The following is a 26,895-nucleotide window of genomic DNA, read 5'->3' as shown; positions in this document are numbered from 1 at the left end:
CTCCCAGCCTTAATACTGAAGATCCGAGAAATTAGTACGGGACAAGACAGAATGGTCAAAAGAGTGAAATTCAAAGCTAGATTTAAGACCATTATTCTTTAATAAAGGATTTGGAAAAAGGCTTTCCACTTGGAGATGAAGTATGATATATGGATGGATCTAAGATGGAAAGAGGTACAGGTTCGAGTGTATACTGTAAGTCTAATGCCACTAAAGTGACATTATCTTTAGATAATTACACCACGGTTTAGCAGGAGGAGGTCTGCGCAGTAGTGACTTGCGCAATGATTTGTCTTGAAAAAGGAAAATCCGGCAAAAGAATTAATATTTGTGTCGATAATCAGGCAGCTTTAAACGCCTTGAGTAATCCGACTATAGAATCGAAACTATTTTGGGAATACAGGAAGGTATTAGACGAGCTACACGGTGGGTTCGAACCAAGTTCAAACCAAAAGTGTAAACCCTTTAAATTTTATTGTAGATTTCTATTCTATTACACTACCGTCCGAAATTGTGCGAACTCTGTTTTTTCAACAACTATAAAACTGTTCAAATCTTCAAAAATATTAAAACTAAAATTTTTTCCTCTTTATTTTATTAAAGTTAATAAAATTCTGAAACAAATGACATCTTGACAAAGAGAATATGTTAATTTTTCAATAAGATATCTAAGAAAACCCCAATTTTCAATGTTTTTACTATTTTTTTTATTTCTCTGGCAAAAATTAATATTTTTAAACGTTCTGAGGCTCATTGAAATAGTATTTTGTTATGCCATTCAAATTATATAAAACAATTCATGTACACATTCTTCCCTAGCGTATGCAAACCATGAAAGTTGGCTCATAAAATGTTAAAAAATTTAAATTTAATTCTACAATAAAATATAATGTTTAAAAATCCAGTAAATATATCATTCTAAACTTCTCTGATTTATGTAAGGAAATTTAAGATTTATACATTTTACTGATCATTTTTTGTCATATAAATATTAATCACAATTTTTTGACATTTTATGAGCCAACTTTCACGGTTTGCATACGCTAGGGAAGAATGTGTACATGAATTGTTTTATATAATTTGAATTGCATAACAAAATACGATTTCAATGAGCCTAAGAACGTTTAAAAATATTAATTTTTGACAGAGAAATAAAAAAAATAGTAAAAACATTGAAAATTGGGTTTTTCTTAGATATCTAATTGGAAAATTAACATATTCTCTTTGTCAAGGTGTCATTTCTTTCAGAATTTTATTAACTTTAATATAATAAAGAGGAAAAAATTTTAGTTTTAATATTTTTGAAGATTTGAACAGTTTTATAGTTGTTGAAAAACCAGAGTTTGCACAATTTCGGACGGTAGTGTATATCTCCAGAGTAATTTAAGACCAAAAAGAAAAAAATCGTTAGACGTATTTTTAAGAAAATCGTGTTTCTGTATTTTTAGGGTTCCGTACTTCGTTCGGAACCCTATTAATATCGGTTTTTTTGAAATCGTGTACCCCCCCCTGAGCGGACACATCTTTTGACATAAAGAGCTCAAATTTGGCACACTTACGTATTTTAACGTGAAAATTACAGGAAAAATAAAAATTTGGGTTCCTCGCGGAGGAAGCAATAAATTTCTTTAACTCATTTAGGTGATTTAAATGATTTAAATTCAATTAAAACGCAAAATGTAAATACAATAAATATATTGCGAGTTGAAATAAAATTATGTTTCTTATATTTTTTTAGTAAAATATTTTTTATAAAATAAAATCGGACAAGTGCGAGTTACACTCGCACTGAAATCGAGGGTTCCGTACTCGATGCGAACTTATTTGGTATAAAAACAAATGTTTAAAAAGTATGTGTTATATGTTAAATAATATATGTGATACAAAAAGGAAAATTTTTTTTAAAAAATGAAGAAAATTGTTCCTCCTTTGGTATAAAAACAAAAAAAATTTTAAATATGTGTTGTATTTCAAATAATATAAGTGATACGAAGAGGAACAATTTTGTAAAATTTAAGAAAATTGTTCCTTTTTGTATCACTTATATTATTTGAAATACAACACATATTTAAATTTTTTTTTGTTTTTATACCAAAGGAGGAACAATTTTCTTAAATTTTTTTTTTAATTGCTTCTTTTTGTATCACATATATTATTTAACATACAACACATATTTTTTAAACGTTTGTTTTTATACCAAATAAGTTCGCTTCGAGTACGGAAGCCTCGATTTCAGTGCGAGTGTAACTCGCACTTGTCCGATATTTTTTATTCTAAAATCACTGGCAGTGATTAGGTTGCTCACGGGACATGGCTTCGTAAAATATCAAAAGCACAAAATAGGTAGAAACTTCGGTACTAGCTCGTTTTAGATTAGATTAGATTTACTTGATTTCCTACTTGGATGATATGAGACTAAAGTCTATCGCGTAGCCCAAAGTACCATAGAAAACTAATGTTCTAAAAAAAAATTTGGTGCAAACTTGCAATGCATAGTTAAAAAAAGGGTCACAATTTGGCAGCAAATTTACCGTGCCAACTTGCAACTTACCCTTGTAAACTTGCTGCAAACAATTATGCTATCTGGGATAGCATGTCTGTTTTGTTCTTACTTGCCAAAATTCCAATCAGTTTCTAGTTAATATTTTAGTTACATATGACAATACAATTTCTCTTTAAAAGAAGAAGAAATATGATAGTAAGGGAACTCACCCACCGCAAAATTCAACCCGACTTTATGCGATGGGTGAGAGGCTACTTTAAAAAATAAAAATCACTTCTTTTTAGAGCTTTCTGACAGTACGTAAGTTTGCTGCGAGCTTATGACAAGATTGTCACAAACTTCAAATGTCCCACCTATGGCAAACTTTCTGCGCACAGTTGCTTCAAGGTAATTTAAATTTTACTGTAAGTTTGCCGAGTAAGCTTGCCTTGCACTTGCGTAGGTACTACATGTGAAGTTTGTAGCAGTCTTGAGACCAGTTTGCACGAAAATCTTGCCATAAGCATGTCAAAAACTTACGTGCTTTCTGGGCTATTCATTTCCTTCCTTTTTGTCTTAATCTTTTTTTTGTAGTATTTAGATCTTTTATAAATACGGAACAAGGAGAGGTAATTCCTCATCAGTTGTGTAACGAAAAGCGAGAAAAAAATAATTTAAAAAAAGCCATTTCTGGAATCGGCGAACTGTTCTTTTAATGACTTACAGGATATTGAGAGCTAAGATGCGCAACTAAGAATCCTCCATGAGAACCGCCACATAATCCAATATAATTTGGATCAAGCCATGGATACTTTTTTAAAGCGTCGTGAGTGGCAGTAATACAATCCAAAACATCTACTTCACCAATTCTACCTTGTAGGTATTCAATGTTTTTTTTGCCCATTCCTGTTGATCCTCTATAATTCACTCTCACGATGCCAAATCCTGCAAAAAATTATTAAACGTCATATGAAAAAATTATTAATTATAAATTAATTAATTAATCAATTAATTTAAAACATAGTCGTTCTGTTAAATTCTTTTAAAAAAACAACTTTCATGTTTCTCCCAATTAGGATCTCAAATACTGTGATACACCATCTGGTGTCAATCTCGTTGTGGTGACTATGACACAACAAGGTCATTTTCCCATGATTCCCTATGATTTCAGATCCCTATTGTATTAAAGCACTATGAAATAGTGATGGAACATCGACATCGAAAACATCGAATGTTTCGATTTCGATGTCGATGTTTTAGGTTCGATATTTTCCATATATCGATGTTTCCTTTTCGATGTTTGGAATCGATGTCTGCCCCAACCTTGTCTCACTTATGAAAAAAACAACCTTCTCTCTTAGATGGCGTATGTTAATATTGACCAATCAAACAATAAGGCCGTTTCCAAATTGGGATTTTTGTTGCACTTTTGGTAAAGTGTATACACGGGAAGTATGCAGTATCCTTGTTTTTCCGTGAGAAAAAAGGACACAGCATACTTCCCGAGTATAAACTTTATTAAAATTGCAACAAAAATCCCAATTTGGAAACGGCCTAATGGAGCATATACAACTTCGGTAAAAGCTGTCCAGAACGGAAAATCTACATTGGAGTAAGAGAGACCGATACAAATTTCCTTTTTCAGATTATCTTTGAGTTGACAGCAACAATAATTAAAATTATAATTTTTTACTTTTAAGTAAGCAAATATAATAAGTTTAAAATACAATATTCATTAAATATTTATTTATACCATCTCTTTCTATATACAAGTTTAACACAAGTTTCAAGGGTTTATGTAAATATTATATTTTACAGTATCATTAAGCAATTTGAAGATTTTTAAGTTCTAATGCTTATTATTTTGCAATTAAAAAATTAAATTTTTTATTCTAAGCTATTATACTATTAAAAGATTTGTTTATTTTAAAAATAAGGTCGTACTATTCAATGATTCACGTAATCTTTTAATTTCTAAATATTCGATGGTAAAAAGATCGAAAACATCGATGTTTTTAAATCGATACATCGACTCATTTTGATGTTTAATATTTTCGATGTCGATGTAGTGTAATATTGATGTTTTGCTATCGATGTTCCATCACTTCTATGAAAACTAAAAACATAAATTTTTTCGTTTTGATTTAAATTATTTGAAAAAATCGTAAAGTGAAAATAGAAATTGCTTCTCTATGATTTTCATTGAGTTGAATGATTTAAAAAATCAAATTTCATAACAAATGTTTATTTAAACATTAATCCACATAGTACTACTTCTTTCTGTGAGGTTACTGTAAGGATATCTGTAGGGTTTGTAAGGTTACCGTGTAAGCCTACAGTAAACTTAAGGTAATCTTAAAACTTTCGCCATTACAGTAAGGTACCACAGTAAAGCTAAGGTAAGCTTAAACAGTAAGGTAGTGGTAAGTTGACATGGGAAGATTGTGGTAAGCTTACACGGTGAGGTTGTTGTAAGCTTCTCGTAAAGTTACCGTAAGGTTGCTGTAAGGTTACTGTAAACATAGAGTAATATAAAAATATGTTAAAAATATTTATATTAAAATATATAGAGTAACTCCAGGTCAACCGTGTCAACAAATTTTCATTGATTTTCTAAAATGTTAAAACTTTTATGAAAATTTGTAGTTTATAATATAACAAAAAAACACTTTTAACCGTTTTTTGAAATTTTAAATTTTTGTTAGTTTTTTTGCATAAACAAAATTTTACAAATCCGGTGTCCGTTTTTCAAAATTCAACATGGCAGATCCAATATGGGCGACGACTGATTACGCATCTGATATTAGTAAATTGTATTGATTTTTAATTTTCCTTTCCGCCATATGGGATCCGACATTTTAGATTTTGAAAAACTTACATCAGATTCAGATTTTAAAAAACAGACACCAGATTCTTTATCAGCGACCTCAAAAACTTTGAGTAACGATTGTCAAGCAAATATGTTTAATTTTTAAAAATTTGTCCGACATATTTGATCTGCCATTTTAAATTTTGAAAAACTGACTTTAAATTCGCAATTAGCGACCCCGAAAACCCCCGCGTAACTATTTTCAAGGAAATATGTTTAATTTTTCAAAATTCGTCCGCCATATTGGATCCGCCATATTAAATTTTCCAAATCTGACGTCTGATTTGTAATCAGCGACCCCAAAAATCTAAGAATACCCAGAAATGCTTAAATTAAATTAATTCCTTTTTTTTACTGTACACTCAAATTCGCCCTGTCGAAAAAAGTGCCACAACGCAACTTTTTGTGGGCTATTTATGTACCTTAGATTGTCAAAAGATTAAATATTTTTTGCAATTATATTTGCAAAATATTACAATTATAATTTAGAATTAAATTATTGAATATCCTGCTATAGATCTTGTTTTTTTTATGGAATTTAAGCAGCTGGGTCCCTTGGACTCAGCTCAGGAACGAACGTCAAGAAAAGGAAATCAGGCACGTGAGGGTTAACACAGGTGTATACAACTAAAAAACGGGAGTAGAATTTTTATTAAGGATTCTCCAGAGGGTGGTGCGGAGTAAGGGGATAGTTTCTATTCTTCCCGTGTGAAGGCTCACAAGTTTGCAACCTTAGAAAAAATAAATTTTTATTTGATAAGTAAGGTTCTTGTCCTTATTGATAGGAGAATTGTTTAGAAAAAGGTGTATAAATTAAAAATAAGCTTTCCTCGTTACTAAAATATTATAAATTCTATTTAATTAAATTTTTTAAAAAGTACTTGAAATCATGGCAACGTCGCATTCTCGTCGCGTAGTTTATGTAAGGTTGGTAAGACTGGTCTTTGTATGTATATATGTATGTATGTATGTAACACAGATTAGGCCTACACCTGATCTGACAGCTAATCTCAAATTTTTTGTTATATGTTATTATTTAATTGTTGAACTTCCATAAAACACTTAAAATTGAAATGAAAATAAGATTATTTACTTATAAGAAATTTGTAATATAAGTCGTTCACCTCAAAATTTGAAAATAAAATGGAATTTTCTTTAACCTTATATAAGCATATAAATAGTTTATTTATTATCCTTTATTTCAATTTGCATGATAATAATTAGTAAACAAATATCCAATTAAATAAAACTGTGATTGTAGTAGTTTTGAACTATATTTTATTTTGACAAAAATATTTAATTATAATTTGAGGTTATGTACTTGTATTTTTATCACTCTTTTTATTTTCCAATAATTAATCAGAATTGAATTTTTATAAACTTTCAAATTAAACATAACATACAATATTCTATTAAAATTGCAGTTTAATCCATTATTTTCTAAAAATAATATAAAAAAATATCTGAATATAAATATCAATTTGTCGACTTGTATACTCGCATTTGAAATTCGCGGCGAGTTTCTGCGCAAACGTGCCAAACACGTGTTGCGAAGTTGACACGTTTTCATGTCTGCTACACTTACTATTATTATTATGACAAAAAATCAAACTTTATTATTTATTTACTCAAAAACTATGTGGTAAACTTTCTTTATATTGTGCAGTTAATAAATTTATCATATTTTCTTCCTGTATACCAACTTTCAGATTTTTGTGTCATTTCCATCACACTTTTTTCCTATGCTTTTTACACGTTCCCATAAGAGCCCATGTTAAATTGGTCATATATTTTTTTTTTTTTCTAAAAAACTACGTGGTAAAAAATTCTGAAAAAAATCATAACTCCCTAAATCAATCTAATGAACAAACTGTCAAAATTTGGTAAGTCTGTGTCATTTCCTTATATTGCCAGGGAGAATCCTTAAAAGACAAAAAATGTAAACCTCTTTTTTTCGCGCATCAAGCTCAAGCACGTTTGGATGTAAGGCAGGTCAGGCGCTTACGTTAATATGGCGCGCGTCACAATAAAAAATTTGTTTAATACACTTCTGGTGGAAAATACAAATTTTTTCTTTTTTGAACTTAACGAGGAGACTGCTATGTACACTTCATTTAAGTTTCATCACAATCAGAAGGGTAGGACACAAAAATAATGTAAATTGTTTATAAAATTGTTATTAAAAATATCGAATTTTTAGGTTTACAAGTTTGGAATTATATTAATTGAAAAGAGGGCCATTTTTTCTATAATCAGTATAAGTTTCATTAATTTATTGCAAACGGTTGTTGAGTTATTAATTTTTCTTTAAAATGTTGTAAATTTTTGTTTATGCAAAAAAACTAACAAAAATTTAAAATTTCAAAAAACGATTAAAAGTTTTTTTTTGTTTTAGTATAAACTACAGATTTTCTAAAAGTTCTAACATTTTAGAAAATCAATGAAAATTTGTTGACACGATTGAGCTGGAGTTACTCATATTATATTATAATTTTTTTTTATAAAAAATTATATATTTGGTAAAGTACTTCGTGAACCCCAATAGGGTTTGTTAAATAAAATTTACTGTGCAGCCGTATGTGCCATAGAAAACTACTGCGCATAAATATTACTAAAATTTCTTTTATTAATAACATTCTATGTTTACAGTAATCTTACAGTAACCTTACAGGAAGCTCACAACAACCTTAAGGTGTAAGCTTACCACAACCTTACCATGTAAACTTACGACGACTTTACTGTGTAAGCTTACCTTAGCTTTACTGTGAAAGCTTCCCTAGAAAAAAATTACACGTGTAATTATACGTGCAGATTTGGTCACTAGTAATTACACGTGTAATTTTTACTTAAAATTTGAAAGTTATTTTTCAGAAAATTACACGTGAAACTTTTTTAAATTTCATGATTTTTGGTACACGTGTAATTCCACGTGTAATTTATACTTTGATATTTCTCGGATATTTTTTAAACTATTACACGTATAATAAAACGTGTAATTTATACTTTAATACTTCTCGAATATTTTTTAAACTTTTACACGTGTAATTTATATTTTGAAACTTTTTTGAAATTTCATGATTTTTGGTACACGTGTAATTTATACTTTAAATTTGAAAGTTATTTTTCAGAAAATTCCATGTGTAATTTATACTTTGATAGTTCTCGAATATTTTTTAAACTATTACACGTGTAATGACACGTGTAATTTATACTTTAAATTTGTAGGTTATTTTTCAGAAAATTCCCCCTACTGAAAATTCCTGTACAAGATCTTGTACAATTTCCTGTACAGGATCAGCAACTGAACTTGTACAAGTTCTGACCAGTTCCTGTACAGGAAAATGCATACGAATTTGGAACAAGTTCATGTGTGAGATCTTGTACAAGAAAGATACTTGTACAAGAAAATGTACATGATCTTGTACAATTTCATGTATAAGTACTTGTACATGAACACGTCCATGTTCTTGCACATGTTAATTCATGTTTTTCTTTACTAAAAATTAAAAACTTCAAAGGCTGCGCAATAGTTTACTTTAACCTTTACAGCTGCGCAATAGTTTTTGGCATGCATGAGTTACGAATCTTAGTGGTTGTTTAATTTTCGATTAAATTAATAGTTGGATCATTAAATATCACTCACTAGTTCATTTAAGTAGAAAACTCACATTAATATTTATTAAAGAATCAATTGTTTTCACGGCTAAAACCACTCACAAATAAAGTTAATAAAATTAGACACTTGTCAATAATTAAAAATTGTTCAAAAAAAACATCAAAAGGACTTTGTGAAATAAATTAAAATTAAAATATATATTGAGTCGAATTAACGACTATCGCTTTCCTCGCACTCTTGCAGACTAACGGTGAACATTTCCCCGAATTAGCATACCAATTCCGAGAATTACCGAATACAGATCGGAAGAAAAATTTCTTACAACTTTAGCCTATTTACAGGCGCTTAATTATAATTTAGAAATATCTCTCACATTCGAACATACCGCTCGCCTCGTAATTATACGAAAATAAACAACAACAACAAAAGGAGATAGAAGGAATTTATTATAAAAAAAAAAAGTTTAATATTTAAACAAACTGTGGTTTTAGCCGCCCGCCATAACACCTTAAATTAAACAATTTCATCATTTTTGCCTGATTTAACAGGAAGTAAACATAATTGACTAATCGGACGTACAAATTCAGAATGAGCAGTTTTAACTTTTACAACTCTAATTAAATTATCTGGTCTCGTATGACATTCAATTATTCGTCCCAAAAGCCAATGAGCAGGGGGTAGATCATCTTGTCTTAATAAAACTAAATCTCCAATAGAAACATTAGGTTTAAGAGAAGACCATTTATATCTTTTCTGTAAGCTATGTAAATAATCAATTGCCCATTTTTTCCAAAAAATTTCTGCAATGCGTTGAATTGTTTCCCATCGATTTAATCTATTTTCCGGAGTAAATTCTAGCGACGGCTCAGGTATACTTGTTATAGGTGTACCAGTTAAAAAATAACCTGGTGTAAGATAAGAAAAATCGTCTACACTTTCGGAAAGTGGAGCTATTGGACGCGAGTTCAGAGTCGCTTCTATGCGAGTGAGCAAAGTAGAGAATTCTTCGAACGTAAATTTATGTGATCCGACAATTCGACGCAAATGGATTTTGACACTCTTAACTCCCGCCTCCCATAGTCCACCAAAGTGGGGAGCGTTAGGTGGGACAAAATGCCATGACGTACCTTTTTACCATTCATTCTAATTCTTACCATTATCGTTATACATGTGCGAAGGTTTACCTCGTCGCGATACAAAACGCTGAAAAGCAGCGAGAAAGGCGATAGAAGTTAAATCGGAAACTAATTCGAGATGAACAGCGCTAACACAACAACAAACAAACAACGCAATATAAGCTTTATGACTTTTGTAACCCCTTCCTGAACTCGTTTTGACATCAAAGGGGCCTGCATAATCCACTCCGGTATGAGTGAATGGACGACTTGGAGTTACTCGAAATTCAGGTAAATCCCCCATAAGTTGCTGAGTTATCGCAGCTTTTTCGCGTACACATATGACACATTTTTTAATAATTGTTTTAACCAAGGATTTTGCTCCAATAATCCAATAACTCTGACGCAAAGTGTGCATTGTTAATTGTGTGCCTCCGTGCAAACATCGTATATGAGCATGATAAATTATCATTTCACTGAATTTATGTTTGGGTAAAATTATAGGATGTTTTTCGTCATATCCTATAGGAGCGTGACGCAAACGTCCACCCACTCGCAAAACTTCCGATTTATCCAAAAAAGGATTCAAATTTTTAATACTCGATCGATCAAAAATTGTCTTATTTTTATTCAAAGAATTTATTTCCTTTTCAAAATATTCTCTCTGTAACAATCTTACTAAACGTAAACGTACTTGATCGATCTCTACGTTACTTAAACAAAGAGAATCCGATTTATTAGTTATCTTAGAGCCTTTGCAATTTGTTATAAACCGAAAGCAATAAGTAATCACGCGTAGCAATTTCGGCCAAGAAGGAAATTGACTTACTAAAGACAAAAAATGATCATTCTTGTGAGTACTTTGAAGGCATGTTGATTTAACCGTTTTTAATTCTAAACTACTAGTTACTAATTCCTTTGAACCCCTTTTCAAAAAATCAATAGATGGACTAGAAAGCGACGATGGTCCCCTCCACCACAAAGAAAAGTTGCCAATCTCATTTGGTAATAAACCTCTTGAGGCACAATCAGCTGGATTGTCCTTGGTTGCAACATGAAGCCATTTTGCTTTCGGAATTAATTCATTAATTAAAGCTACTCGGTTTGCGACAAAGGTCTTCCAAGTGGATGGATGCTTTGCTAACCACGCTAGAGCAACATTTGAATCTGTATAACAAAAGCAAGGCACATTACTACTGTTCATATTCTCAAGAACAAATTTAAAAAGTTTGGCTAGTAACACACAAGCGCACAACTCCAACCTGGGAATACTCACTGGGGTAACCGGAGCAACCTTGGACTTTGCAATAATCAAAGAAATCTGAATCATTCCTGATTGATTAATTAAACGCATATAAATACAAGCAGCGTAAGCTCGATTGGAAGCGTCGGCATAACCATGAAACTCACACGTTGTATTAGACTTATATAAACCTATCCAACGCGGAATAACAATATCCTTTAAACTAATTAAATCAGGATAAAAATTAAACCATTGTTTTTTCATATCTAAAGGCAAAGTCTCATCCCAATCGATCTTCCGCAACCAAAGCTCTTGCATAAAAAGCTTCGCCGTGACTAATACTGGGGTTATCCAACCAAGAGGATCATATAACTTCGCTATGAGAGAAAGAACTGTCCTCTTCGTAGGAAATTCAATAGTTTCTATATTGACTCCTATTTGAAAAGAATCAATTTTCGGATTCCAACTTAACCCCAAAACTTTAAGCGAATTATCCTCATTAGATTGAAATTCCAAAGCTAATTCATGTTTACCAGTGGCACAACCTTTTAACAATTCTTCATCATTAGCAACCCACTTACGCAAATTAAAGCCACCACTTTCCATTAATTGTGATAATTGAACTTTAGTTTCAATAGCTGTAGGAATATCATCAGCGCCAAAGGGCACATCATCTACATAGATATTTTCTTTTAAAATAGGTTTAGCAAGTGGAAAACGGTCACCTTCATCCTGAGCTAACTGTTTTATTACGCGATTCGCTAGGTAGGGAGCACAAGCAGTTCCATACGTGACTGTTAACAATTGGTAAGCCTGTAATTCTCCTTTAGAATCTCGCCACAAAATTCTCTGATAATCAAGATCCTTAGGGTTTATCAAAATTTGACGGAACATTTTTTCCGCATCCGCAACATAAACGTAACGATATTCGCGCCATTTGAGTATAATCGAGATCAAATCATTCAATAACCGAGGTCCTATGTGTAAATGTGAATTTAAAGACGTGTTATTTGAGGTCGGACTAGAAGCGTTAAATACCACACGTAGTTTTGTAGTAGAACTACTTTCCCTTATAACACTATGATGTGGTATATAGACAATTTGATTTCCAGCATCCTCTAAATTAACCAAACGCATGTGATTTAATTGAACATACTCGTCCATGAATGCTCGATACATACTCAAATGTTCTTTTTTGTCCGATAACCGATTTAAAACGCGATCAAGAATAAATCTCGCTCGTTCGAAAGAGCTCCCAATATTTATCGGTGGACCCTCTTTAAATGGTAAACAAACCATGTATCGTCCCGAACTCACACGCTGAAGAGTGGAGACAAAATGTTCTTTACACCGTACTTCATCTTCAGTTAAAGTATTTGCAGTTGGAATTTCCTCCAATTGCCAAAAACGAATTAAATCGTCGTGAAGAACATCAATTGACATTGTATTAACAGAAAGAGAGAACACCTTAGGTACTTGATTAGTGTTAACGGTACCTGAAAGGACCCACCCAAAAATTGTAAACTGTGCGGTCAAACCTCCCAAAACGTTATGTTTGAGACCAGGAAGTAAACAAGTTCCAAGCTTATCTGCTCCTAAAATAAAATCAATTTCCTTTTCTTTAAAAGGATCCGTATCCGCTAAAAATTTTTTTAAATTGGAATTTTCCCATTCAATAGGTTTAGAAGGAGGGTGATAAGAAGTGAGCTTATACATAACTAAAGCTTTCAAATTCAAAGCTTTACATCCTTTCTCATTAGGAAGGAATCGAAAATGCGCCAACTTCTTCGCGGAACCAACCGACGAGCCGCCAACGCCATAAATTAATGTACTTATTTGTTCATATTTTGGTTTTAATAATTTCATAGCCCTTTCCGAAACGAAACTACACTCTGAACCCTGATCCAACAGAACCCTAAATTGATGTATTTTACCACTCTCAACTTGAACATTAACAAGAGCCGTCGCCAAAAGTGTACTACAAAAAATTTTTGTTTTTGAATTCAAAGAATCAATGGTTTCTTATGATTTTACTGAAACTTGAACAGCATTGGTAACGAGCTTATTTTCATTCCCATCACTAGTACCCTGCTCATTGACTATTACTTGTTGACTCGTCGTGGTTAAATTATTACTACTCTCATTTTTTGTTTCGAAATGTAAAAGGGTGTTGTGTTTACGATGACATTTTGAACAATTAATTTTACTATAGCAAAACTGTGGCTTATGGCCAGGCACGAGACAATTAAAACAACATCGGTTTTTTAATGCTATTTCTTTACGTTTATCAACTGGCAAACTTTTAAATTGAAAACATTTAAACAACATATGGTTCTCTTTGCAAAAGAGACACTTGGGATTGGGAGATGCAGTATGATTTTTTACTGAACTTGATTTTGAGACTTTACTTTTCTCAGAAGAATTTTTTGCAATTTGAATTGATTCTAATGCACGAATTCGTGTTAATAAAAACTCATCGAGTTGGTGATAAGTTGGATAATCAGGAGATGCACCTAACTGCATTTCCCACTCCCTAAGTGTTTCATTATCAAGTTTTCTAATTACAAAAAAAACTAATAAGTCACTCCATTCTGCTACTGGACGTCGTAAATTTTTTAAAGCCTCTAATGATTCGTTGGTACTGTCGCGAATTATTTTTAAACCTTCTATTACATTGCTATTAACATTCGGAATATCTATAAATAATTGAATTTGAGCCGTGATTAAGGCTCGATTATTATTATACCGAGTTTTCAATTTATCCCACGCGTTAGAAAAATTTGAATTAGTTACCGAAACATTTTTCAACAATTGTTCTGCTTCTCCAGTTAACGAAGATTTCAAATAATGTAATCGCGTGACATCAGACAAACTCTCATTTTCAATTATTAAAGCATTAAACAAATCGCGAAAGTTTTCCCAGTCACAATAATTACCGGAAAATTGAGGAAGACTAATCTGCGGCAATTTTACGTGTACAGTTTTACTTTTCGATAAATCGTTAATTGCGTTCTTATCATCTTTAACATTTAAATTACGTAATTGGGTATTCAAAAAATCTAAAGCGTTTAAAAACGCCTCTTCTACTTTAAGAAAATGAGACTTTAGAAAATAATCATTTTTCTTTTGATCAGCAACAGAAATTGTTTGATGTAACTTTAAGTCTAACGCTTGTGCGTCTTTCCAACGTTCATTAAGAAGCGTTAAACGACCTTTTACGACTGTGGAGTTTATATTCGCCTTGCCAATTTTTCTAAAATTGACTTCCGTGCGCGAAATTATTTGATATAAGTTTTCGATTTCAATAAAAGTAGCTTCCATTTTAAAATTTTAAAGGAAAAAGGAGCTTATAAATTAAAAAAAAATCTGCAAGAGTTAATCATTAATTAAAATTAAGACTGAAAAGAAGTGGAGAAATATTTCTCGACTTTTCATCAAACGAAACATACAAAGTTTTTCTCAAATAAGCATGTACATGTGTACTTATCAAAAGTTGATTGACTGTAGGAGTATCTGAAGAAGACTGACTTGTCCCCACTCGCAATCGTTCCACCTCCAGCCTTCGTAGTAAGTTTGGAGAGGGCAGTTGAGAAAGAGAGTACCTCTCAATAAAAACGAGGATAGCAAAGAAACTTGCGCGCTTAGTTTCTTATCGTTTCTCTGATGACGTAATTGCTTCTCCTTCTATCTCTCTCTCAAGGCATTAAATTTAGCGGCAAACCCGTTCGCTTTCGGCGGCGTCTTTTCCTCCTTTTGGCGGGAACTCCGCCAACAGTTCCAAAAATTTAGGTAATTTTTGTACGAAAAATACAATAATAAAAAAAATCCTTTCAGCTTCTGACGAAAAATTTGAAATAAATATTCAGTCTCAAAACAGTTTTTTTTGCAAGGAACGCTATACACTTCACAAAGTTTGACAAGGTCACTGTTCATTGAGCATCATTTCAACGGTTTTTTCATACACGTGAATAATTGAGTTTACACCACTTTTGATAAATTGTTTTTTATTGATCCGGCTCGAAGGACCATGTTTAATTTTCGATTAAATTAATAGTTGGATCATTAAATAACACTCACTAGTTCATTTAAGTAGAAAACTCACATTAATATTTATTAAAGAATCAATTGTTTTCACGGCTAAAACTACTCACAAATAAAGTTAATAAAATTAGACACTTGTCAATAATTAAAAATTGTTCAAAAAAAACATCAAAAGGACTTTGTGAAATAAATTAAAATTAAATATATATTGAGTCGAATTAACGACTATCGCTTTCCTCGCACTCTTGCAGACTAACGGTGAACATTTCCCCGAATTAGCATACCAATTCCGAGAATTACCGAATACAGATCGGAAGAAAAACTTCTTACAACGTTAGCCTATTTACAGGCGCTTAATTATAATTTAGAAATATCTCTCACATTCGAACAGTGGTTAAAAATTATAAAAATCTCAAATTTTATTAAAAAAAAAATTTTACAACTGTACATGTGCAAGTACTTATACATGAAATTGTACAAGATCATGTACATTTTCTTATACAAGTATCTTTCTTGTACAAGATCTCACACATGAACTTGTTCCAAATTCGTATGAATTTTCCTGTACAGGAAATTGTACAAGATCTTATACAGGGATTTTCAGTAGGGCCACCTGTAATTACAGGTGGAATTTTCTTTCTTTTACACTTCGAAACATTTATTCTATTCATTTATAATGCAAACGTCAAATCAAATGTTCAAGAGAAAAGAATTCACGGTAAGAAAAAAATAATTCACCGTAACGTTACCACCAAGTCTTTTCGCTTACTCACAATTCTTTTTTTTACTGGGTAAAGAACAATATATAAATTGCATAAAACAAAAATATAGAGGGCGTATTAGGATACAAAACTGTTAAATATGATGTTAGTCACAACTCCCCATTTTCTACATTTTTAAAATAGTCATAGAATAATAAACAGATCGAAAGTTTATGAGAATTTTTTTTATTTGTACGTCGAAAGTTATTAATGACAGATAATTTTTATGCATTAAACATTGTGATCACTTTGAAAAAATTAGTGGAAATGACCTAAACATAAAGAGCCCAGTAAAAAGAAAAAGATACAAGAACCGCTGATTCCGGTTACAAGCTCAATAGCTGGTAAACGAATCCATGAGAATCTCGGATACAAGCACTTTTCGGTAACCGAAATGCTCATATAAGCTTGTAAACTCACTGAAACGGAAAACTTTTGTAGGTCTTTTAATCAAGAAAAAGCAATTAAATGGATGCAGAAACGATGGGAAATTAAATTAGAAGCAAAAATAAATGATAATTTATTAAAGAAACGTACATTTAAGGGGTCTACCCACTTTAGACGCTCTAAAATAAAGGTTGTTTTCAAGAATTTTTCTGATTGGTTTATATTATAAATATTGACATATAAATTGTTAGACTAAAGAAATACACTCCCGAAATACATGAAAAAATTTTTGTTATTTGTTTTTGTAAATTTTATATGCATGAAGATGGTAGTTGAAAAAAAATCCCACAAAAAATTTTTTTTCCGCGCTGTTGATGAAATCTTGGAAACGGCTCCACCGATCCTTACCAAATTTTTACCACATATTCATTGGGACCATAGCTCTTGCGCATATCAAGGGATTTTAAAAATTTTGATTTTAAATATTTTTTTTAGGCCCAAAACGGTCAAAAAACAACGTTTTTTTTACATTTTTTTCGTAAAATGTCCGCCATTTTGTCAATTTTGCATAAAAAAAAATCGTATGATATTTTTGCACTTCGAGAGTGTATTTATTATGTGCAATACACTACCGTCCGAAATTGTGCGAACTCTGCTTTTTCAACAACTATAAAACTGTTCAAATCTTCAAAAATATTAAAACTAAAATTTTTTCCTCTTTATTTTATTAAAGCTAATAAAATTCTGAAAGAAATGACACCTTGACAAAGAGAATATGTTAATTTTTCAATTAGATATCTAAGAAAAACCCAATTTTCAATGTTTTTACTATTTTTTTTATTTCTCTGGCAAAAATTAATATTTTTAAACGTTCTTAGGCTCATTGAAATCGTATTTTGTTATGCAATTCAAATTATATAAAACAATTCATGTACACATTCTTCCCTAGCGTATGCAAACCGTGAAAGTTGGCTCATAAAATGTCAAAAAATTTAAATTTAATTCTACAATAAAATATAATGTTTAAAAATCAAGTAAATATATCATTCTAAACTTCTCTGATTTATGTAAGTTAATTTAAGATTTATACATTTTACTGATCATTTTTTGTCATATAAATATTAATCACAATTTTTTGACATTTTATGAGCCAACTTTCAGGGTTTGCATACGCTAGCGAAGAATGTGTACATGAATTGTTTTATATAATTTGAATTGCATAACAAAATACGATTTCAATGAGCCTAAGAACGTTTAAAAATATTAATTTTTGCCAGAGAAATAAAAAAAATTGTAAAAACATTGAAAATTGGGTTTTTCTTAGATATCTAATTGAAAAATTAACATATTCTCTTTGTCAAGGTGTCATTTCTTTCAGAATTTTATTAGCTTTAATAAAATAAAGAGGAAAAAATTTTAGATTTAATATTTTTGAAGATTTGAACAGTTTTATAGTTGTTGAAAAAGCAGAGTTCGCACAATTTCGGACGGTAGTGTACCTCGCATATCAATATTTGTAATATAAACTTAAAAAAAATATATATGAAAATAGCCTTTTTTAGCCTGTCTAAAGTGGGTAGACCCCTTAAACAAAAAACAATTATTCTTACTTATTCTAACCAAAAAAAAAAAAAAAAAAAATTAATGTTGGTAATTTTAGCTTGCAATTCGGAAGGTTTTCTACCTTACCGACGTTAAATATTAATTTATCGAGGATTCTTTCGATTTTCCAATTTCAGAAGCAATTTAAAATAATCAAAATATTATTAAACTTAATACAGTACTCATTTTAATTTCCTTTCTTCCTTTTAATTAAATAATTTTGGATTGCTTTTGAAATAGAAAATTCGAAAGAACCCTCGTTAAATTAATATTCACTGTCGGTGAGGTAGAAAACCATATTTTCCGAATAGCAAGCTAAAATTACCAACAAAACACTGTTTTCACAATGATTTTAATGGAGAGGTTAGAATTAGTAAGAATAATTGTTTTTTGATTAAATGTACGTTTCTTTAATAAATTATCATTGGTTTTTGCTTCTAATTTAATTTCACATCGTTTCTGCATCCTTGCTGCATCCATTTAATTGCTCTTTCTTGATTAAAAGACCTACAAAAATCGTTCGTTTCAGTGCGTTTACAAGGTTATAAACTTTTAGAACAAAATTTTAAATCACTGTCAGTAAAGACACGAAAAAATGTTTCTGGGTCAGTTTACTAACTTTCGTCTAATAGTGGTTGCGACCAAATATTTAAAAAATCTAGTTGTAATATATGTGAAACTCGGTAATTCCCTACTGAAAATTCTCATGTAGGATCATATATAGGATCTTACATAAATTCATATATTAAAATCCACATAAAATCCTATGTGTCATGTAAGAAACTATATAGGATCTTATGAAAAATCATATAGGAAATTGAGACATGATTTGAAGTGGGATTCGTTGTAAATTTTTATAAACGTATTCTTAAGTAATAAATTATATAAATTCCTATGTGAAATCCTACAATTTTTTCTGGTCCCATTTTTTCCTTTAATTTCTTATGTCAATTTCCTTCGTGTTTTCTCATTAAAAAACATACTTAAATTCATTGCTCAATCCTTAACCAGAAATTTTCCTATATCAAATCATACATCAAATCTTTTTTCGATTCTTGAATAAAAAATTATTACAAAAAATCTGCCATGAAATCATATTAAAAATCCTCACGTGGGATCATATATATGATTGATTTGAACATAAGAAATCATATAGGATTTCATGTAGATTCTGAAATATCTGGGGCCCCCATCAAAAATATCCCCGTGGAAATCCTCGTGGATTTCCTCGTGTCAAATTTGGACGGAATTCCTCGAGGATTTCCACGAGAATTTTGTACTCTAATTTTTTTGTCTGTATTTTAAAAATCCACAAGGAATCCACGAGGATTTTGTACTCTAATTTTTTGTCTGTATTTCAAATATCCGCAAGGAATCCACGAGGATTTTGTACTTGATTTTTTTCGTCTGTTATTAAAAATCTTCACAGATTTCACGTGGATTTTGTACTATATAATTTTTTTGTCTGTATTTCAAAAATCCGCAAGGAATCCACGAGGATTTATACAAAGAGAAAAAATTGAATTTCAAAGTTCGAAAACCTCGAGGAAATTTGTAATTAAATGCCGACAAAAAATATTTACTGAAAAGTCCTCGTGGATATTTTCAACGATCAGGAAATAAAAATATTTAACTTTAAGTTAAAATCATTATGGTTTTTTTTGACGACAGTGAAACACAGATAAGACATTTTTAAGATAAAAATCCTCGTAAATTTATAGGTGCAGGGAAATTAATTCAAAGTTCAAAATCCTCGAGGAATTCCTTGCGGATTTTTGAAATACAGACAAAAAAATTAGAGTACAAAATCCTCGTGGATTCTATTAGGATTTTTGAAATACAGACAAAAAAATTAGAATACAAAATTCTCGTGAAATCTGTGAAGATTTTTAATAACAGACGAAAAAAATAAAGTACAAAATCCTCGCGGAATTCCTTGCGGATTTTTGAAATTCAGACAAAAAATTAAAGTACAAAATCCTCGTGGAATATGTGAAGATTTTTAATAACAGACGAAAAAATTAGAGTACAAAATCCTCGTGGAAATCCTCGAGGAATTCCGTCCAAATTTGACACGAGGAAATCCTCGAGGATTTCCACGGGGATATTTTTGACGGTGCATTCTATTTTAAAATTATACCCCTAGTAAACAATTGACAATATAAGACATTTTTTAAATAATTATTTCTCCCATTTAATTAAATCAAATTACTTTTGCAATGAGTGGTTTCGAAAGAGGAATTTCTAAACTTTACAATTGTAAAAAAATTTTTCCAAAAAAACATTTAAATAGTATAAAAAATTTAGTTTGAAGGTTAAACTTGTAAATATCTCAAAACACGTTGTCTCCGATTTTGACAAAATCTATGTCAAAAGAAAGCTTAAATATTCTATTTTTTATTTCCGTAAAGTTTATAATGGACATTTTCGAGAATTTCCAGAAATTATTTAAAATTCTCAGACGTTTCGGAGGTTAAAAAGGATTGAAATTTGTATGAATGGAGAACCATTTCTTTAAGAGCGGATTTTGTTTTTTAAATTTAATTTCCATTAACCTTACATTATTACATCACTTGACATTAGAGAAAAAAAATATTGTAAACAATAAATATATTGATCTTTAGCTATTTGCAATTAAAAATTTTTCAAAATTTAAAAAAATTATTAAGATTAAAATTGAAGTTTTAAAATTTATTTATTTAAAAATTTCGTAAAAACAAATGCCGCTGTATTTGAACAGAGGTTCTCTATTCATGCAAATTTCAACCCTTTTTAACCTTTGAAACGTCTGAGAATTTTAATTAATTTCTCGAAATCCTCGAAAATGTCCATTATAAACTTTACGGAAATAAAAAATAGAATATTTCAGCTTTCTTTTGACACAGATTTTGTCAAAATCGGAGACAACGTGTTTTGAGATATTTATAAGTTTAACCTTCAAACTAAATTTTTTATGCTAATTAAACGTTTTTTTTTAAATTTTTTTTACAATAATAAAGTTTAGAAATTTCTCTTTCGAAACCACTCATTGCAAAAGTAATTTGATTTAATTAAATGGGAGAAATAATTATTTAAAAAATGTCTTATATTGTCAATTGTTTACTAGGGGTATAATTTTAAAATAGAATGCCCCATCTATATCTAAGATTTCACATAGAATTATATAAAGGAAACAATATAGGATTTCATATAGGAATATTCAGTTGGCAGACGGCAATTTATAAAAATTAAAAATTATTTAATTAAAAATCAAATAATTTTACTGCAATTCATCTGAAAAGAAAAAAAATTGTGCTTTGCTTTACACCTTCTGAGTTAGAGTCTCAGCTTTTATATAGTATTCAAGACTGATCTCAACTGTGAGAAAAAAAATTATTACCATCTGACGGCGTAAGAGTGGAACCTCGAGTGGAACTATGATGATCTACATCTATATTGGAATTTCCCATATAATTTTCTATATAATTTCCTACATAATTTCTCATATAATTTCCGACTTGGTATCTTAGATGGATAAATAAAACAGTGAAATCCACACATGACATCCCACATAAATTTCTATATGATTAATTCTTACATGAGATCCTATATAGGATTTTATGTAAAATCTTATGTATGATCTTATATAGGATCATAAAAAAAAGTGTCTCAAGAGAGAGGAAGAGGGGGGTCCCGAAAATCTCACAAAAGGGGAGGGGGCACAAATTTCAAAAAAAAATCTCATTTAAATTAATGAACGCCCTCAAAACACTCTAACGAACAAACTTAGTCAACTTACTTTACACAGGTTTACAAATTTTACATTTTATTTTCACTCGAAAAAAACATTTTTTTCGATTAATATGTGTTTTTTGAGTAAGAAAATCATATTTTAAATTATTTTTTCCTCGTGCAATTTTTTTGTAACAGCAAATTATGCATTTTCGAGGTGTGACGTAACTTAAAGTCACCGGTAGAGAAAGCAGTTAATCCAAATGTAAAAAATAAATCATACAATCAAATTTGTTTTTTCGCAGAAAATTGTTATTTAACCTGAAGAGGACGACAACGTTGTCGTCGAAACGTCGTAAAGACAAAAACTTTTTATGTGAAATAAAAAAATATATATTAATCCAGAATTTCCTGATGAAATTATTTTAATATTATACCACTGGATGCACGTGCTTTTCTATAAAAAATAAATCACTATTTGAAAGATAATTAAATTACATTTCAAACCATTGGTCAACCAATAAAATCCAATTAAAATTGCCAGAGTTACAGTCGATCAAATTTCAAGCAAATTTTAATGATTTTTAGACATTCGTCTAATTTTCGCTAATTTTTTTAAAGTCAAACAATAAAAAAAAGGCAAGTTTTAAATTTTTTATTAATAGTGTATTTAATTACGAAACTTTTAAGCTTTTATAGACTTCGATTGGATAAAAAATGTCAATTCTACACTAGATTTATTGAACAAAGTACTTTTTCATTTTTAGTATATTTTCAAGTGATTTCGATCTATATAGTTTTGTATAAAACTAAGTTAAGCGAAACTCACCAAAATGAGTACTCGGGGGTATTCGGGGTCGCTGATTACGAATCGGAGGTCAGTTTTTGAAAATTCAAAATGGCGGATCCAATATGTCGGACAAAATTTTAATAATTAGAGCTAAGTATTCCAAAATGAGTACTCGGGGGTTTTCGGGGTCGCTAATTACTAATTCGAGGTCAGTTATTCAAAATTCATAATGGCGGATTTTGGTGTACTTAGCTCTAATTATTAAAATTTTATCCGCCATATTAGATCCGCCATTCTGAATTTTGAAAAACTGACCTCGAATTCATAACCAGCGACCCCGAAAACCCCCGAGTACTCATTTTGGTGAGCTTCGCTTAACTTAGTTTTATTCAAAACTGATATACATCAAAATCACTTCCAAATATACTAAATATGAAAATGTACTTTGTTCAATAAATCTAGTGTAGAATTGTGATTTTTTATCCGATCGAAGTCTATAAAAGCTTAAAAGTTTCGTAATTAAATGTACTATTAATAAAAAATTTACAACTTATCTTTTTTTTATTGTTTGATTTTAAAAAAATTAGCGAAAGTTAGACGAATGTCTAAAAATCATTAAAATTTGCTTGAAATTTGAACTTTGGTCGACTGTAACTCAGGCAATTTTGAATGGATTTCATTGGTTGACCAATGCTTTGAAAAGTAATTTAATTATCTTTCAAATGGTGATTTTTTTTACAATATTTCCAGATAAGCCACATGAGAGTTGAACAAAGGTGTTGTCCGATCGTTTATTAACTTTAGCAGAAGATAAATAAACACAACCATTCTTAACCATTTTTTTGTAGCAAATTGCGTCATTTGATAACTGTAGTTTTGTAATCCACGAAGGATCTATAGTAAAAGTTGTTCCAAAATATCTAATTTCACCTAATTCAAAACTTTTTTGAACTTTTAATTTTTCTAGTTTATCAAAATACAATTTCGTTTGTCGTGAAGAATGAGTAAACACTAGTAGCTAAATGTAATAGCAGATGGACATTGAAAGTCATAGCAAATGCTGAGTATAACCTTTCATTGTCAGCCACAAATTGATGCAACAATTGATAAGAAGTAAAATTCGATCAATGGAAGGTAAAAAAACACATAAAACAAATTTATGTTATTTTGTCAAGATGCGACGTTTCGATGGTTTGGTTTACCATCTTCTTCAGGTTAATTTATTAAACAAAACAACAAATTAATAAATACACAAAATTAAAACACTAAATAATAATACCTGAATATTTAAAACAATATTACATTGCAACTAGTCAATGTTAAAATTTATCTTTAAAATTATCTTTAAAAAATAAAAAGTTAAACACTACAAAAATTAGATACGCGACAATTTTCGTCATTTCGATGCGAGCATCAAGTCAAAACTGAATTAAAATTTGTTTTGGAGGAATACCACACGTGTTAAAAAAAAGGAAGCCAATGAACTCATAGGTAAATAGTGTATAGAGGAAAAAAAACCTTCACGATTTTATTATGCATTTAATTTTCTAATAAGAAGGAAATACGTTTTATTACGAAAACAAATATCTTCTTTCTTCTTAATTGTAGAATTGGTCAGCGTAGTCTATTTCTGCGACCGTAATTTCAGTTTGAAGAAGAATGTGGAGAGTCTCCACTAACAGAAGCCAGTGATTTGATGATGGGTAAACTGTAGTGGAGAATCTAATTCTCCCATTCCCTGGCTTTCCGAAATTCCTTATCTTTTAAAGTTCGAGTCAAAGGGCCAACTTGACAAAGGACTTTCATGTGGAGCGTAATATCATTTATTTCATCTATTTCTTTTTTTTATTAAGGTGACTTTCTGGTTTAGAATTGACAAAAAAGGAAGGTTTTAAAACTTTTATTGTAAGAACAGTATTAGAGAAATTGTAAAAACTATTTTTGGACATTGTAGCACATTGCGTAGAGAAAATTTAAAAAATATGTTTGAGTGTATTTAGTTCAATTTCATAGCTGTAGGTGGCGTCTTCCAAAGATACCTTTTTTTGGTACGTTAGATTCCGGGCAACCTGTAATACATAAATTCAAGTTCCAAACGGGAATCTCTTCATAAGGATTTATTCTTGTGCCTAAACCTCAAAAACGATTTTTTTTAAAGGTTTTTTTTATTTTTTATGTACATTTTTCTCAAAAACTCGCAAAAACGCCGTGTTTTTGGGTCAATTTACCTCCATATAAAAACACAGGGGGTAGAAATATGAGTTTTTAGAGGTTTAGGCACCAGTTTTTTAAATAAAGAATCGAAAAATTTTTAGGATTTCAAAATCGGTTCGGTAGATTTCGAGAAAAGCTCTGTACCAGTTTGAAAAATGAGTTTTCGAGAAAAACGCAGTCAAAGTTTTCATAACATAATTCATTGAGTCATGAATATCAAACAACTTTTTATTACAACAGTACTTCGTATCCAGCTGTTTTTGGGGTCGCTGATTACGAATTTTATGTCCGTTTTGGAAAATCCAAAATGGCGAATCCAATATGGCGGACGAAAAAATAAAAATTCAACCGGATTTGCTTAAAACTTGTTACTCGGGGGTTTTTGGGGTCGCTGATTACGAATTTGATGTCCGTTTTGGAAAATCCAAAATGGCGGATCCAATATGGCGGACGAAAAAATAAAAATTCAACCGGATTTGCTTTAAACTTGCGACCCCAAAAACCCCCGAGTAACAAGTTTTAAGCAAATCCGGTTGAATTTTTATTTTTTCGTCCGCCATATTGGATCCGCCATTTTGTATTTTCAAAAACTGACATCAAATTCGTAATCAGCGACCCCAAAAACCCTCGAGTAACATGTTTCAAGCTAATATCAATAAAAGAGGAACACCAAATATGTAAATAAGATAACTGTAGATTGTTGTTGAAATACATACCGTCATAAATACTGTTATAACTTTTGTTTTTGTACTTATTTTTTAAAAAACGTTTTGGGACAGTAATTCTATGATACTATGGAACATTTTTAAGCAAAAAAAAATCGATTTTTTTGAAATTCTAAACCAGAAAGTCCCCTTAAACTACATGATTCAGCTTTAGAGGCGAACCAGATATTTCCATATTGTTTACCAATTCCACTAAGAATGTGTAAAATGTCGGTATCAAATCCTTTGATGATATCAAATTTGTTCAGATGAATCAGTTCCGATGATTTCTTAAATCCAAAGCAAAGCTTTTTTTCTGTTCCTTGTTCCATGTGTTTTTCAGAATCCTGTGCATTTCGCCGAAGAATTGATTCATTCAACAGGGGCCATCCATAAATAACGTTACACTATTTTTCACCATTTTCGACTCCCCCCCTCCCCCATGTTGCACATTTTGCATACATTAGCGACATTTTTTCTGTTGAATGTTGCAAATTCTTGACCCCCCCCCTCCACTTCAAGCGCAACGTAATTTATTGATGGCCCCAACAAAGGATATTTGTAACTACCCGAATTTTCTTTTTTTTCATTGCGAACCCATTGACTACGATAAAGACACTAAGGGCATCCATATTCTCCATTAAATTGATGAAGACATTGAATGGAGCTCTAGCCACAGAGTCTACATCACAAAGAAGACAAAAAATTTTAATATTTTTTTCCTCCCCATCAATATGACATGGAACTCCTTTTACTGACAGTTCATTCATAATTTCATACCCTTAACACATGGTTTCAGGAAAACATTTATATCGGGTTTATTTTTACCAAACCACAACTCAACAGTTATTAATTCAACAGTTCTGATGTTAATTGGTAGTTTATTTATTTGTAAGAATATTGGCCAAATTGAGTATTTGGAACTCTCGAACAATGGTCCCCATCTCTATTAAAAGTCGTTGTTGCGTAACTGTGTCTATCAGCAGGGGTTAATGATTTTAAGAAATTTTGATACATTTTTCCATTGTAAATGTCTCGAATTATATTTCCTCGGCATATTTCTCCATTTATAACACTGTTGTAGTATTCACTGTTAGAATTAATTACCTCAGTTATTTGTGATGAAACATCGTAATATACGAAAAAATCACTATAAGTAGGATCTTTTACGTTTACATCTATGTTGCAAATATTGCACTTAATTCTGTTAGTTGAACGCTCAAATGTGCCAATGTATGCGTGACATTCCGAACATAACCCATGAAAAATAGCGTTAGTCGAAGGATTAAATAATTTGTCTATAAAATACCTTGTATCGGGTATAATAGGAAATTGAAATATTAGATTTATTAGTTGAAAC

At 30.6% G+C, this 26,895-nt stretch overlaps 1 protein-coding gene across 2 annotated transcripts in view; it reads right to left on the bottom strand.

The window, feature by feature from the left end:
* The window catches only part of LOC127276976 (acylamino-acid-releasing enzyme-like), a 369,586-nt gene that overhangs the window by 176,144 nt on the left and 166,547 nt on the right, over positions 1 to 26,895 (bottom strand). For both annotated transcript variants that reach the window (XM_051297734.1, XM_051297735.1), the window contains exon 11: positions 3,207 to 3,427. In XM_051297734.1, coding sequence (XP_051153691.1) covers positions 3,207 to 3,427 — 221 coding nt within the window. The remainder of the gene's footprint in view (positions 1 to 3,206; positions 3,428 to 26,895) is intronic.

Source organism: Leptopilina boulardi, unplaced genomic scaffold, assembly GCF_019393585.1.
Source record: "Leptopilina boulardi isolate dan_hultmark-lab unplaced genomic scaffold, ZJU_Lbou_2.1 LbouV2_162, whole genome shotgun sequence".
Taxonomy (NCBI): domain Eukaryota; kingdom Metazoa; phylum Arthropoda; class Insecta; order Hymenoptera; family Figitidae; genus Leptopilina; species Leptopilina boulardi.
This window is presented reverse-complemented; position numbering and strand designations above follow the sequence as displayed.